Source organism: Odocoileus virginianus, chromosome 12 (genome assembly GCF_023699985.2).
Source record: "Odocoileus virginianus isolate 20LAN1187 ecotype Illinois chromosome 12, Ovbor_1.2, whole genome shotgun sequence".
NCBI classification, from domain to species: domain Eukaryota; kingdom Metazoa; phylum Chordata; class Mammalia; order Artiodactyla; family Cervidae; genus Odocoileus; species Odocoileus virginianus.
Genome location: NC_069685.1, coordinates 40438662 through 40454361, shown reverse-complemented (window position 1 = coordinate 40454361; position 15700 = coordinate 40438662). Strand labels below are relative to the sequence as shown.

Here is a 15700-nt window from a genome sequence, read left to right as displayed (position 1 = left end):
GACTTACTCTCATGATGCTGTTTTTCTGCTGAAGCTTTACTTTGGAATCAAATCTACATTATATTCTTCCACCTCCCAGTCTCTATCTGTTATTTGAAGATGCAGTGTATGTTCTTTTTCTTTTTTTAAACTCATTAGTTTTTAATATTTTGGATCCCATGTGTAAATCATAACACACAGTATTTGACTTTCTTTGTCTGACATTTCACTGAGCATAATACCGTCCAGTTCATCCATGTTATTGCAAATGGCAGAATTTTATTCATTTTTATGGCTAATAATATCCCATTGTGTATATATTGCATCTTCTTTATCCATTCATCTGTTGATGGACACTTAGGTTGCTTCCATATGTTTTCTTTTGGTTTTGTTTTGCATTTTAGGCTGTACCATGCAGCATGTAGGATTTTAGTTTCCCTCAGGAATTGAACCTGTGACCTCTGCATTGTGGGGTGTGGAGTCTTAAGCACTGGACTACCAAGGAAGTCCTCGTATGCTCTTAACATTCATTTTATCAAAACAAAACCAAATCAAGTACCACATTTTGCCTTGTTTTAATCAGATTTTCATATTCCTGTGGCAGTATAATTAAATTTTTATACCTTCCTGTATTCTTGCTCAAGTGGGCTTTAAAACATTAGGTCCTTTTTATTATAAAAGCTGTTTAAAATTTCCAAAGTCCTTTCCTCACTAATTTCACATGAGTGCCACAATACCCGTTTGAAGTGAGAAAGGCCTTTCTAGCTCATTTTTTCCAACTTTATTGAGATATAATTGGCACATAACATTGTGTAAGTTTAAGGTGTTTTATGTATGGTTTAGACACATTTGTAAATTGCAGAATGATTCCTACCGTAATATTCACTAAAACTTCCATGCTGTGGCATAGTGACTGTTTTTTTGTGGTGAGAAGGTTTAAAACCTACTCTCTTAGCAGCGTTTCAGTCTGTGATGCAGTGCTGGCTGTGATCACCAAGCTTTGCACTGATCCCCAGACCTGTCATCTTGTAACAGCTGTCTGAACTCTTGGAGCAACACCTCTCCGTTTCCACACTTCCAACCCTACTGACCACTCTACACTGCTTCTCTGAGTTTGTCTGTTTTACTTTCTACATATATAAGTGAGCTCACTGCTCTTTGTTTAACGATAAAGTTGAGTCTCAGGAGGTGGAATGACTGTCTAAGGAATGACGTCAGAAAGCTGTAGACTCAGACCAGGCTCTGGTCTGATGGCAGATCTGCTGCTCCTTTTAAGACAGAAAGTATGAAAGTTGTTAGTTGCTCAGTCGTGTTTGACTCTTTGTGACCCCATGGACTGTAGCCCACCAGTCTCCTCTGTCCAGGCAAGAATACTGGAGCGGGTTGTCATTTCTTTCTCCAGGGGATTTTCCCAACCCAAGGTTCGAACCCGGGTCTCCTGCTTTGAAGGCAGATTCTTTACTGTCTGAGTCATGGGCATAATACCAAAGTAGGAGCTAATGAAGTGACATACAAACATGAAGCCATATTCATTTCATCCCCAGAAACTTTCTCAGTACAAATCAATGAATACATTGAGTTAAAAAATAGGTGAACCAGATAATTGTTACAATCAAGGCCTTTTTCTTTAGAAAGACCTGCTAGTCAACCTGGAAGGTGGAGGGAGGCCCAATGCATCCACTGGAAGCCAGCTGTGCTTGTGGAACTGGGTGCTCAGGGCAGACTCCTTCTCATGACCCCCTGGGGAACCCGAGGTCCTTAATTCAGGGCTTTTCTTTGATGGTCTGAAGTATTCCCCAGCCAAACAAGCTGGGTCTTTGTTTTCCTTACATCTGTCATCTTTGTGAAATTAAAAAAAATCATAGCTGCATATTACTTAATTACATGTCAGAGGAGGAGCTTTGTCTCATTAACATGAGCAGCTGAGGAGTGGCCTGAGGATCTGTATTCCCCTCTCATTCCCAGACCTGCATGGACGAATACTGACTGGACCTTGGACCTGGTCCCCACAAACAATGTCCTTCCTGCCCTCGCTGTTCTCCAGAGTGAGAATGTCTTGCAAATGTTTCTCGTCATTGTGTCAGAAAGTGATGGTCATCGTTGACACTGTGCAGACATCACCAGGAAATCACACTTAAGGAGAACTCTAGAACCGGCCCCACTCAGAGGCTGATGACTGCCAGGACATAGGGCCGGGGGGCTTTTCCATCGTTGCTTTGTCTCTTTGCTCATTCAACAGAAAGCAGGGGAAACAGTGTCTCTGTTTATGTCTGGCCAAGTGGAGTGGCTTTTTTTATACTGATACCAAGATTAGAGGTGTCTACTATATGAAAAAGGGGAACATTTTTTTTTAATGTGTAAGAAATTTTATTGTAATACAGAAATTTTTCTCATAGGAATGTAGCTTGAAGAGTAGTTTAAGGTATATAGAAGGATTTAACTAGAAGGATATTGAACACAGCCCCTTATAATAGCAAAGTTGTAGGTATAGTGAAACTAATCATAGAGAACTGTTTATTTGTATACTGGTTTTAAAAGGTGTTTCAGAGAAATATAAGGCATAAGGAAGAGGTGATCTGACAAGCATTTTAAAAGGAAATGGATCAGTATTTCTTGAGAGGTCCAACAGATTTTTTTCATTGAAAGTTTATTAATGAAATTAATTCAAAGTTGAAATTAATTCAAAGTTAATTTCATTGAAATTACTGAGATAATTATAGATGCAAATGCAGTACTAAGAACTGATGGACAGAAGCTGTGAACCTTGACCTTCTTTCCCCTAGTGTGTTTCAAACTGTAGTATAATGACATTAATACATCCATCTTATTCATATTTTTCAGTTTTACTTAAAATCCTTTCTGTGTATCTATTTGATTTTATCACATGCATAGGTTCACATATCCACAACCACAGTCAAGATACAGAACATTTCCATCACCACAAGGATCCCTCATGTTGTCCTTTATAACCTGGAAAGGGAAACATTCTGACATGTTTATTGTTCCTTTTTGTTACTCTGCCTTAGGTTGTGCTGGGGATTCTGATTTGTTGCCACTTATTGTTGAGTCATGAAACACTACCTTGTTCCTCTGTTGAGGTTCTTGGTGGTCAGTCTTCAAATCAGCCAAACATGGGAACGTTCAGCCCTCAAACCCCACTTGCTCTCAGCACCCTAGCCTCGTGGGCAAGTTTTCAAGCCAGTTTTCAAGTTCCTCAACCAGGCTGACCTTTCCCATCCAGGGAGGGTGACACCTCTGCTCAGAAGGGTCTCACTCCATGCTCCCCACTCCTGCCTCCCCATGAAAATATTTCCCAGCCTTAAGAAAATGAGAAAAAAATCTTACTTTTTTATTTTTTGCATTTTTATTTTTAAAATTGAGGTATAGTTGCTTTACACTGTTGTTTCTGCCATAAAACGAAGTGAATCAGCCGTATGTATACATATATCCCCCCCTCTTGAGCCTCCTTCCCTCCCGGACCCCTGCCACCTCGTCACAGAGTTCCGCGCTGGGCTCCCTGTGTGGGCAGCAGCTTCCCACTGGCTGTGGTTTACATCTATTGGTGTAGATATGTCAGTCCTACTGTTTCAAGTCGTCCGTCACCCCCAACCCGTGTTCACGTGTCTGTTCTATATGTCTGTGTGTGCTAAGTCTTGTCTGTCTCTTTTGCAACCCCATGGACTGTAGCCCGCCAGGCTTCTCTGTCCATGGGATTTTCCAGGCAAGAATACTGGAATCGGTTGCCATTTCCTACTTCAGGGGATCTTCCCAACCCAGGGATTGAACCTGGGTCTCCCACATTGCAGGCAGATTCTTTACCACTAGCACCGCCTCTACACATCTTATTTAAGGTATGGCTTCTTTCACCTCCAAAACTGTACTTTTCCTTCATAGTACATGCACAAGTTTATAATTACTTATTTGTACTGTTGTTTGATTGCTCTCTGTCTTGTCTCACTAAACTGTGGCATTGATAGTTAGCAGAAGGCCTCTATGTATGTGTGTGTGTATAATATATGTGCATGAATTATCTTTCTGATTTTCAGAGAATAGAGCACGTCTGTATGTGTCACACATATTTCTTTCCTGTAACAAGGATTTACTATGTCAGAATGGTGACATCTTCAGCTTCTATTTAATAAAATATAAGCTCTGTTGAAATGGGCATTTCTTATATAAGCAATGACAGAAGATATAGCAGTAAATTATAACATCTCTGTTTGGAAGGGTCAGAGTTCACACATGGATATAATAAAAGGATTAAGAACACTGCTTTTGGATTACCAGTTGCATAAACCCCCAAGACACTGGGTTGGATTCAGGACAAGACTGACTCCTTAAGCAAATGTCTCAAAGGCAGGCCTGTGTGGTGCTGTTTAAAGGCCATGTCTAGACTGTAGGTGGGCTTCCCTGGTGCCTCAGCTGGTTAAGAATCCTCCTGCAGTGCAGGAGACCTGGGTTCTATCCCTGGGTTGGGAAGATCCCCTGGAGAAGGGAAAGGTTACCCACTCCAGGATTCTGGCCTGGAGGATTCCATGGACTATATATAGTCCATATATATAGTCCATGGGGTCACAGAGAGTCAGACAGACTGAGCTACTTTCACTTTCACTTTCAGACTGTAGGTAGATGTTTATGATGCTGAAAGTGAATTTTGAAACCAGATGAGGATGTTCCCCATGACCTGCAGTATTGACTGTTACAACTCATGTACGTAGGACACACCATGTGTTCCGCAGTCGTGGTCCTTTTTAGGCTTTGTACTTGTTAACTCACATAATCCTCCCGCCCACCCTAGAGGACAGATTTGTTCTTTATTCTTATTTTAGAAATAAGGGAACTGAGGCTTCATGACTAACTCCTACCTCAAGCCACCCATGTCTTAATCATCAGAGCAGAGGTTGGGGCACAGGTGGGCTTGTAGTGATAGTATTATGTGCTTTCCTGTAAACACGAGGGACTCAACAAGCTTCTCTTTTCTGAAGACGAGTTAGCATGAGGCTGGGCAGCATACATGTGTGTCACTACTACCGTCTTCGTTTTCCTGTACTTTTCACACGCTTGGCCAGGTGCATGTGGCTGTTGTATTTTTAAAGGTGTTTTACTCAGAGATTGGGCTTCCCAGGTGGCACTAGTGGTAAAGAACCCGCCTGTGCAGGAGACATAAGAGACTTGAGTTTGATCCCTGGGTTGGGAAGATCTGGAGGAGGGCATGGCAACCCACTCTAGTATTCTTACCTGGAGAATCCTCATGGACAGAGGAGCCTGGCGGGCTACAGTCCATAGGGTCACGAGGAGTTGGACACGATTGAAGTGATTTAGCACCTACTCAGAAATAGAACATCTACATCGACAAAGAAAATCAGAGACTCAGGACTTTTGAGCAGTTGACTTTTGTGCGGTTTTGGAAACACTCTGAGCTGTGGTGTTGTGAGGAGAGTTCAGGATGAAGGAGGCACAGGGCTGAGGGAGTCATTTGTCTTATGAAGCTGCTGAACAGGGCTTCTTTGGAATGTTTGAGATTGTGTTTTCAGAACTGGGACAATTTACTTATGAGATTCTCTTGTGCCACCACTGGACACAGTCAGAAAAAATACCATTATGTATCCAGAGTGGGTCTTTGGTTAAACCCATGTTACCTGTGAAAGGATGACTGTCACCACTTACAGGACTTGGGTGAATGAAGATCTGGCCTTGGAGGACTGACCTTCACCATCTGGTGAGCAGTCAGAGCAGAAGGCCTCTCTCCTCCAGATCCCCCCAAATTAGTGTCTTCTTCAGGGACTCAGACTTTCTGGGAATCTTAAGATCATGCTATTGAAAATCAAGGGGCTATTAATGCTTCACAACTGTTCCCAAAAAAGCAATGTAGATAGTTAATTTGTAAATGTCATAAGTAGTTATTATCTGTGCTTCATGGTGGGAGGGTTTTAATTTTAATGATTGGACACAACCCAGCCTTGAGAATGTCCTTACCTCTCAATAAATTAGACAGACCATCCTGGGATTTATTGTCAAGACTCTGCATACTGTCTTTAAATACAGCCCGTGGTGGGGTAACAGTGTTTACAGGATCAGCAGCCCTGGGAGCTGTCATGAGTTGGGTTGATTGATATGAGCTGATTTTTCTGCCTGAGACCAGACTTTGAGACTCCTGTATTCAAGACCCTGTGTTTAGCCTCTCCTATATTAGAATTCCTGTTCTCACACCTCCCTAGGAAGCTTTTTTGCCTACTAGCCAGCAGTTTCTGTCGTATACTCAACTTACCTGAAAGGAACTCAGCGTCAGAATATGAATTCACTTTCTGTCCATTCACATCCCTTAGGCAAGGAAAATCCCTTAGGTATGAGTTATGAGAAAAGCTGCCTGGATATTTCTCACAGCTTGTATACCTACTTAAAAAAGATAAATAGTAAAGACATTCCTCAGTTTGAGAATAAACTGGACTTCTGCCAGTAATGTTTGATTGTTTGATTTTTGGTAGGAAGTTTTGGAACGTGTGGAGGATATTTAATTAACTCATTTCTTTTAAAACATGCACACATTCACTGAGTACATGCTCTAATCTAGGCACCTGTGTTTAGGCAATAGTGATTAGAAAACAAAACCAAAACCACAAAACCAAAAAAATCCTACCGTAATAAACATGCCCTTGTGGTAAAAGGTAATTTGTGTAAGTAAATGATCAATTTAAATTCTAGCAAATAGCCATCTCTTAAAGTAAGTAGGAAATCAGTTGCTACTGGGAAAATTTTTCATGGGTACAGGCTTAATTTTCAAATACTTTTTATGGCCACAAATGTATAGAATAGAATTGTTTCCTGTTTTGTCTCCAGGTGCAAGTCAGGACTTTATTTTCAAAACTCTTTGGAGAGATGGAGCTTGCTTTGTTTCGGCTGCCTGAAGTCATGTGTTCTGTCAGCTAATGACAGATTGCGTACAGCTTTGGTTTAATGGTTTGGATGCTGAGTGGACCCTCCCGCCTCCTTCCACTCGCTGTTTCCTTGTCCTCCTCCTGCTCCCGCCTCCATCTTCCCCACCTTCTGACTCTCGCCAGTTAGATGTTTGGGGCATTGAGTGTGTGAAGAGCCCTCTCTAGACTGCTGTGCACCTGTTGCTCAGTTCTGTCTGTGAGGGGCGAGCTTGCGCATCCTCTGGGGACATGGGGTGAGCCTGGTCCTTCTTCCCGCTGCTGTGCAAGGGAAGGCTGTGACCTGGGATGCAGATGAAACCTGGTCAGCATCTTTCTATCTGGGTTTACTTGGTTAAAGAAAATGCCCTTTTACCTCATCCGGACTCACTTAGGCCAACTTAAAACTCTCTCTAAATATTTATCACTGTCTGCAGATTTCTTTCATAGAATAATGCATCGAACAGAAAGAGCTAATGCTTAACCCCCAAACAGTTGTTAAGTATACAGGTAAAGATAACACACCCTGCTGTCAGTCACACTGGGAATTGTGGAAACCTATATTTGTTTGGGTTTATACAAGGGATTTTTATAATTATAATGGGAAACAGCAGAATGTAATCACACAAACCCAGATTGTTTGATGATAGCAGTTTCATTGGTTGCTATTTGATAGATGAACGTATTGAATACATTTTAATCCAATTTGCCTATGGCTTGATATGGTATTTTTTGTCACCTAAAAATCATTGGAGAAAATTTCAGGAAAATTTTCTATCGTATTTCTCAGAGAAGCCTGTGTTTTCCTCACTTGTAAAAAATGTATGCTTTAAAATGTATCAACATATTAAACAAAATTGGTGCTCAAAAATATATTCTGAATAATGAATAAGTCTAGAAAATTTGGTCAAGGTATATGGCTGAATTTTGGTAATTTAAGCACAAAAGGAACTCTACATGTACAAATAAATCAAATATTGTTAGAAATGATGTATCTGTATATTTGACTGATCCTTTGCTTTTAATGAGAAAAACACTTGGAAGTTGTAAGATGAGAAAGTGAAGGACAGAGAATTATAAGGTGATATTACCTGGATTATGGACATTGTTAATGTGATCTGAATAGTAGCTCACATCCCAACTTTTCCTACATTTGTTGGTCACTGTCTGTGATTCTGGTTAGCTGATGAAAACACATTTTCTTCCCTCAGAGATCAGGTACATCTGAGGGATTTTTATTATCACATCTGTGCTCTCTGGAGGCCGAAATGTTTGGCAGAATAGAGTCTGAACAAGCCTAAATTTACCTTTAAGTTAGAAGAAAAGCAGTGCTGAGAATTGAGACATTTTCTCAAAGTGTCTACTGGCTCCAGTGGCCAAGTTGCTGGAGAGTAATTATTCGGATATTTACTTCTTTTGCACTGTAAATTCTCCTGCTCAGTTTAATGGAGGAAACCAATTATCAATGAAATGTTTGTAATATCCTCAATTAGCTTTTACTCCTAAAAGGGAAAAATTCAAAGAATGGGCTACAGGAAGAATTGAGTTGTGTCCAGAGAGATTAGGTCCTAGACGTATGTAGCCTCCTGGAGCCTCTGCTTGGACATAACTTCAGGATGCCTCACATGGTCACTGCATACGCTTGCATCCCGCCCCTCCTCCTACATTCCCCACTTGTCCCTTCAGCCTGATCTCATAATAAATTATAAAATTTGCATATATATTATGTAAACATAATAACTTATACATATTGTAATAATATATGACCATAATAATGTATGCTTATTGTTTGTTTCCACCAGCTAAAGTGTAAACTTTAGGAGGGCAGGGATTTTATGTTTCATTCATTGATATATAAAACATGCTCAGAAGAGTGCTTGGAGCATAATAGGTATTCAGTTATTTGTGGCAAGACTTCTCCCCCAGGGGAAGAAAAGAATAATTAAAGGGTGCTTTCTGAGACAAAAGCAAATAAGGAATACTAAGCTTATTGAATAATTTATCGGAATTCATTGTGAAATTTTTGAGAAGATGATTATTTCCTTTCATGTGCTACTCTTTATACTTTAGGTTCCCTCCAGGGAGCATGTTGGGCTGATTATTCCAGGAAGTAAAGCTTAAAAGATAAGGGCGCTTATTTTATTAAAGCAAGAGAAAGAAGAAAGAAGAGGGATGCATTGACTCATGGTTAGGGGATTTCTAAGGAAATGGCCATTTCTCTGCTTTATGCAGAAGAATTTTGTATTCTGTTTAACAGTTATGAATTGATGACTTTCTGAAAATCTAAGTGCATTACAAAAATTTATGTTGTTTGATTTATTCCAGTTGGAAGAAAAAAAAAATAGGGCATAGTGAGAGCATGAGTAAATTTGTTCTTTATTATATATTTAATTTAAAAATTTTTATATTTTATTAGAATACCCTAAATCAGAGTCTTCAGAATTCCAGTGTGTTGATCAATGCTGTTTCATAATAAAATGTTAGTTGTAAAATGAGAAAAATTAGACTGTATATATCCTGCAAATCAGCAATTCCATTTCTAGGAATTTATTCTAGAATAAATTAGAATTTAATTCTAAACCTAGAATTTTTACAGAGAAATAGAAGTATTAGCTACAAAGATACTGATTGCAAGATTTTGTTTGGACTTGTGGGAAAAAAGTATTTAATATCGACTAAAACTTCAACATGCCTAACCAATGCAATTTTATGTAGTCGAGGTATAGAAATATATTTATTGACATGAAAGGATGTCCATCAAATAGTAAGTCAAAAAGGAGGTTTAAGAACTGTATGATCTGGTATGTGTTATATAGTTATTTTCAAGCATAAACAACTTGAATATGATATTTGCAGTGAGTGAGTGAGTGATAGTTCCTCAGGTGTGTGCAACTCTGTGACCCCATAGACTGTAGCCCGCCAGGCTCCTTTCTCCATGGGGTTCCCCAGGCAAGAACACTGGAGTGGGTTGCCATTTCCTTTTTCGGTATTGGCAATGTATACACATAATGCTTCAGGAGCTTAGAACATACTTTTGTATTCTCTCTACAGCTGCGGAAGGAGGGTTATATTATTGCTTCCATTTTAGAAGAGAGGGATTTTTAAAAATTTATTATGTTGAAGAATAGTTGAGTTCGGAGAAGGCAATGGCAACCTACTCCAGTATACTCTTGCCTGGAAAGTCACATGGACAGAGGAGCCTGGTGGGCTGCAGTCCATGGGGTCGCTATGAGTCGGAAATGACTGAGCGACTTCACTTTCACTTTTCACTTCCATGCATTGGAGAAGGAAATGGGCACCCACTCCAGTGTTCTTGCCTGGAGAATCCCAGGGACGGGGGAGCCTGGTGGGCTGCCCTCTATGGGGTCGCACAGAGTCAGACATGACTGAAGTGACTTAGCAGCATAGTTGAGTTACAATGTTGTGTTAATTTCTTCTATACAGCAGAGTGATTCAGTTATATATATATATATATATTTCCATTCTGGTTTGTCACAAGCTATTGAGTACAGTTACCTGTGCTGTGCAATAGGACCTTGTTGTTTATCCATTCTGTATAAAATAGTTTGCACCTGCTAATCCCAAACTCCTACTCCATTCCTCCCTGGAGAGAGATGCTCACGTGCTTTCTGTGATTTGTCCAAGTTCATTCGACAGGTGAATCCTGGGCTCTGAAATTCACATCTCTGTGCCCACCAAAATCATGCATTTCCCCCTACATGTACTGTTGTGGAACTGCAGGTGTATACAGGGTCCACTCTGCAGAACATACAGTGTCTGGGGGAATCTCCATCCTACCTGAACATCAGCTGTCCTACTGTTTGGGGCACACACTGTGTCATGGCCGCAGACCACTGTTGTGACAGCCCTGCTTGGAGGAGGAGAAGGCAGTGAGGCTGAGGGGTGGCATGGAGGAGCCATCCCAGCCTCTGAGGTGACAGTATACCCAGTTTCCTTCTGGAGCTTCAGGGGCTGAGACAGCTGGGTTGGGAATCAAAGGTGCAGATGCATGCTCCGCCTGTGTTTGTGAGTCTCACCCAGACAAGGTGTCTGACACCTCAGGACACTGAACAATGGATTTTTCCTCCTCTTTAGATGCTGGTTTGAGAAAAATGGGCTTCCCTGGTGACTTAGATGGTAAAGAATCCTCCTGCAATGCTGAAGACCCGGGTTTGATCCCTGGGTCGGAAAGATCCCATGGAGTAGGAAATGGGAATCCACTCCCCTATCCTTGCCTGGAGAATCCCATGGATGGAGGAGCCTGGTGGGCTACAGTCTGTGGGATTGCAAAGGATCAAACATGATTCAGTGACTAACACTTCATTTGAGAAAAATAATCCCAATCCTATCAAAATAAATATATAATCATGACCACTATTCAAATGATAATTCTGATTTCCTTTCACTAACTCCATGTGCATTTTGAGCTGCTGCATTTATTATGCGACGGATGTAATGGAAGATATCTCTCCATTGGGCACCTCAGACTCACATGTTTAATACGAAGCTCTGGATCTTATCTTAGTCTGCATCCCACTGTCTGTCCCAGTTCAGCTTCTGGTGACTGCAACCTTCAGCTGCTCTGGCCAAAATCTGTGTCCTCTGGTGTCTTTCCCTTTCTTCCTGTGTCCAGTTCATCAGGAACGTGTGGAACGTGTCTTCAGATTCACTGGGGTCAGGGTTACTTGCTCCCTCCACTGCTTTCACCCTGTCATCAGTCTTTCTCACCTGAATGTCCCAGTGGCCTCTTAGCTGGTCTCCTCTGTCCCTGCTCTGTTCTTGCCCTGTCCTTTCTCTGACTTTGCTCTGTCTTTGCTATTACATTGCTATGACCTTTTATGACCTTACTATGTCTTGCACTGACCTTGCTATGACCTTGCTCCATCTCTGATGTGATCTTGCCCTGTCCTTCTCTGACCTTGTTATGACATTGCTCTGTCTTACCTTGCTCTAACCTTGCTCTCACCTTGCTCTGACCTTGCTCCATTTTATACGCCTTCAGTCCACACCCAGTGCAGCTGGAGGGTCCATCCCCTCATTGAGGCCTCCGTTGTTCCCCCCACACCCCTCTAGTGCTTTGCACCTGAGTTTCCCCGGCCTCTCAGGGCTCCCTGCAGAGATGCTTCATACCTGTCTCCACTGCCAGCTTCTCCATGATGCTTCTGGTTTTGTGCTTGATCCCCCCCCGCCCCCCACCACCTTGCCCAGCTTTACTTTTCTCCAAACTGATTACCATTATCTATCATCTATCTGTCTGTCTATCACCTATCCATCTATCATCTGTGTATCTGTCCATCTACAGTTCAGGATCTCAAAGAGTCGGACACAACTGAGCGACTGAACTGAACTGGACCTCTCTATCTATTTAATATGTATCTTAGCTTTATGCTTCTTCTGTCCCCTGTTCTAGAATACATTTGTCCCAAGAACCCCCTACTTTATCCCACTAAAGGGTGAATCTCTAGGGCCTCTAACTGTGCCTGGGACACCTAGGGACTCAACACATGTTTGCTGACCGTTTGCTTAATCAAAAGCTATTTCTTGATTATATTCATTATCAGGTATAGTTTTGGGCATTAGAGTACTATATGAATGTTATTCTTGTTAAAATTACTCAAATATATCATTTTTAATTTGGGGAGGGAGATGTGAAATAAGATTTTTTTGATAGGTATGTGTCATTGATTTAAACAAATTTGCCAAACGTGAATTCTCTTTCAAATAAAAAGTCATTTTTATATGATCCTTGTAGGTGTAGCATCTGTTCTTTCCTTTCAACTTTTCACCCTGTCTGCCTTGTTTTTATTTTCTAGAAAAGAGGCACAATTAGATGAAGAAGGACAGTTTCTTGTCCGAATAATTTATGATGATTCTAAAACATATGATTTGGTTGCTGCTGCAAGCAAGGTCCTCAGTAAGTTGAACGTGACTTTCTTTCTTCGGCTAAGCTGCACATCGATGTCCAAGGGCATGAATGGTCCAAGGTCACATTGTATAGTTGCACAGGTTGTGCACTACACAACCCTGATGGGCGGACAGTCACATATAGTATTAGGCTCAGGCTACACTGAATCATGTTATTCTTTTTACAAACTCTTTAGAGAATAGAGGAGCTCTCTGCCCCTCCCCACAAAAAGCCATGCGTCGAGGAAGCAAAAAATTATTGATACTTAATGTAATAAGTCAGTGATGTTGTTAATAACTTAATGTTGCCATGTCAACATCACAGTAATTACAAAAATGTAATATGTAGAAAATCTTATCTCCAAATCTCTTTTGTAATCACAAGTTTTGTTAGGTAATGGTAAAAGAAACAAGAAACTGAGAGCTACATGAGACAAAACTCATGCAAAGAAGGCAAAGTCAAAAAAAAAAAAAACTTCATTGGAAAAAAGTTGTTCTCAAAGTAGTATCTCCTATCATTGTAGCACTTAATTTATAGTGAGGCTACAGTTTGCATAGACTAGATGGATGCTTTTTAGCTTTGTCAAATACAGCTAGAAGAGAAAATGCTACCTTTTGTAAAATACAAGAATTACCATAAAAGTATAGTAAATTGTTAATAAGAAGAAGAAAAATATCCAGCATCACTAGTAATCAAAATTGACACAAATATGAAATAATTTTTATATAAATTTGGCAATTAGCAAATTAAAAATCTAGTGTAGTCAAGGGTAGAGTTAAAGGGGAAATCATACACATTTAAAATCTGATGGGAAAATAAACTGTTTTGGAGAATAATTTTGCATCAGCAGTCAAAGTCTGTTTAAAAAAGTTCAAATTTTAGATATATTTAGAAAATTTTCATAAAGAAATAATTAGATTTATTTGCATTAAGAAGTATGTGTATTTTCATTTCAGAGTTACTTATATTATCAAAAGTTGGAAAAGCCTGCATTTTGAGCAAGTGGGCATTGGTGAAATGAATTGTTGCATAGCTGTGTTAAACAATACTGATTAAAATTGATATTAAGAAAAATTTTAATTTTAGAAAATAACAGCAATTCAATATTAAGAAAAAGGCAGGATCTTAGGCTATATATTATTTGTAACCTGGTTATTAAATATGCATATTTTTATAAAGAAAAATGATTTTGCACCCAAATATCTGCCTGGTGGCTCAGACAGTAAAGAATCTGCCTGCCAGTGTGGAAGACTTGGGTTCAATCCCTAGGTTGGGAAGATATGCTGGAGAAGAGAGTGGCTTCAAACTCTAATGTTCTTGCCTGGAGAAGTCCATGGACAGAGGAGCCTGCCAGGCTAAGGTCCATGGGGTCACAAAAAGATACAACTGAGCAACTAACACTTTCACTTTTCATCTTCATGTGCATTCTTGATGATTTTAAAGATCTTTCTCTTATTTTTCAGAAAAAGTAAGTTATGCCTTACATATAAGTTTGAAAAAGCTCAAAGTTTTGTCACAGAACCCGAGAAACTGGTTGCTTTGCTCTTAAGTACAGACTTAAACTGTTAACATGTCAATATGTTGTCTTCTCAGATTTCATTGTATTTTCCTGGCCAGATATTTTTCCTATGATCTGTTCACTGTGCAAAGAAATTGAAGATATTTAACATTTTTGTCACGCACTTATCTTTATTCCTGCCTCTAATGATTTTCTACCTCTAATACATTTTGTTTCTGTTGTTGCCTCTCAAATCTATAAACTAGATCTCAATGCTGGAGAAATCCTCCAAATGTTTGGGAAGATGTTCTTCGTCTTCTGTCAAGAATCTGGTTATGATACAATCCTGCGGGTCCTGGGATCTAACGTCAGAGAATTTCTGCAGGTGAGCAGTTTGAGGTCCTGGTCCAAAAGTTCTGATTTTGTTAATCTCTCATGTGGGCTCTAGAATCCCTTTGTTCAGTTGGCTGGATGAGTGTCTAGCTGCTGAAATGAAATCATAGGGACATTTTCCCTAATTCACATAAAATAATAAGTATTAGATGGTCAAGTACATTTTAGCATTTTTCCTTCATATTTTTACTTTAATTTTTGGTTCTGACACTTAAACATTCAAGTTCTAAGAGTGGTCTCTGAAAGTCTCAACGTGTTGTGGTCCGTTCAACTGCCTTTTAAAAAGTAAGTCTTTGTGCTAGTAGCTGTGCTTTTATGTATATAACCTGGGCTTGTTTTCTATTTCTAAGTCATTCTGACTTTAAGTAATTAAATAATTCATCAGTATCTGTAAAGTTCTACCTGAAGCTCATTGTTTCAGGGAAAGAGCCTATCACCAAAACAGGTTTAAGAATCATTGCTCTCAGTTACATATTAGTTAATCTACTCTGGAGAGGAAAATAGGAACTCTTCCAGAGTCATTCTCAGGTGAAGTCAAGATAAATAATGTCACCAAAGGCTTTTGTTTTCTTGTTAAAACTACTTAATTTTTTTCTTTTTACTCGTGAATGACACCATCAGGTGGGAGACTATTTTGGGATCAACTGTCCTATTTTAAGCACAGGCATTTTTGAGACTCTCCTCTTAAAATGTGCTAACATTGAACATTATGTGGTTGTTTGTAAAGAATATTTCTAAACTGGCCGCTGAGAGCAGCCAGATCTTGCTGGAAAATGATGTCAGTGCAAGACCAGCTGAACTGGAGCCCAGCTTGGAGGGAATGTAAACGACTTTCAGTCCAGCTGCGTTATTGATTTAACAGCCAAAATAAGAACTTGAGTGTTTAATCAAAATGTCTGTTGTTTACATAGTGACATTTTTCTTATAAACTTAAAACAGCATTAAATCAAGATGGAAACCAGTTTCCAGTCTCTGCCATGGATTTACCAAACTACTGGTGTCCAAAAAAACTGC

The 15700-nt window shown here is 39.9% G+C and overlaps 1 protein-coding gene across 2 annotated transcripts in view; it reads left to right on the top strand.

The window, feature by feature from the left end:
* GUCY1B1 (guanylate cyclase 1 soluble subunit beta 1) overlaps positions 1-15700 on the top strand; it is a 53273-nt gene that overhangs the window by 5765 nt on the left and 31808 nt on the right. For both annotated transcript variants that reach the window (XM_070474947.1, XM_070474948.1), the window contains exons 3-4: positions 12704-12804; positions 14560-14678. In XM_070474947.1, coding sequence (XP_070331048.1) covers positions 12704-12804; positions 14560-14678 — 220 coding nt within the window. The remainder of the gene's footprint in view (positions 1-12703; positions 12805-14559; positions 14679-15700) is intronic.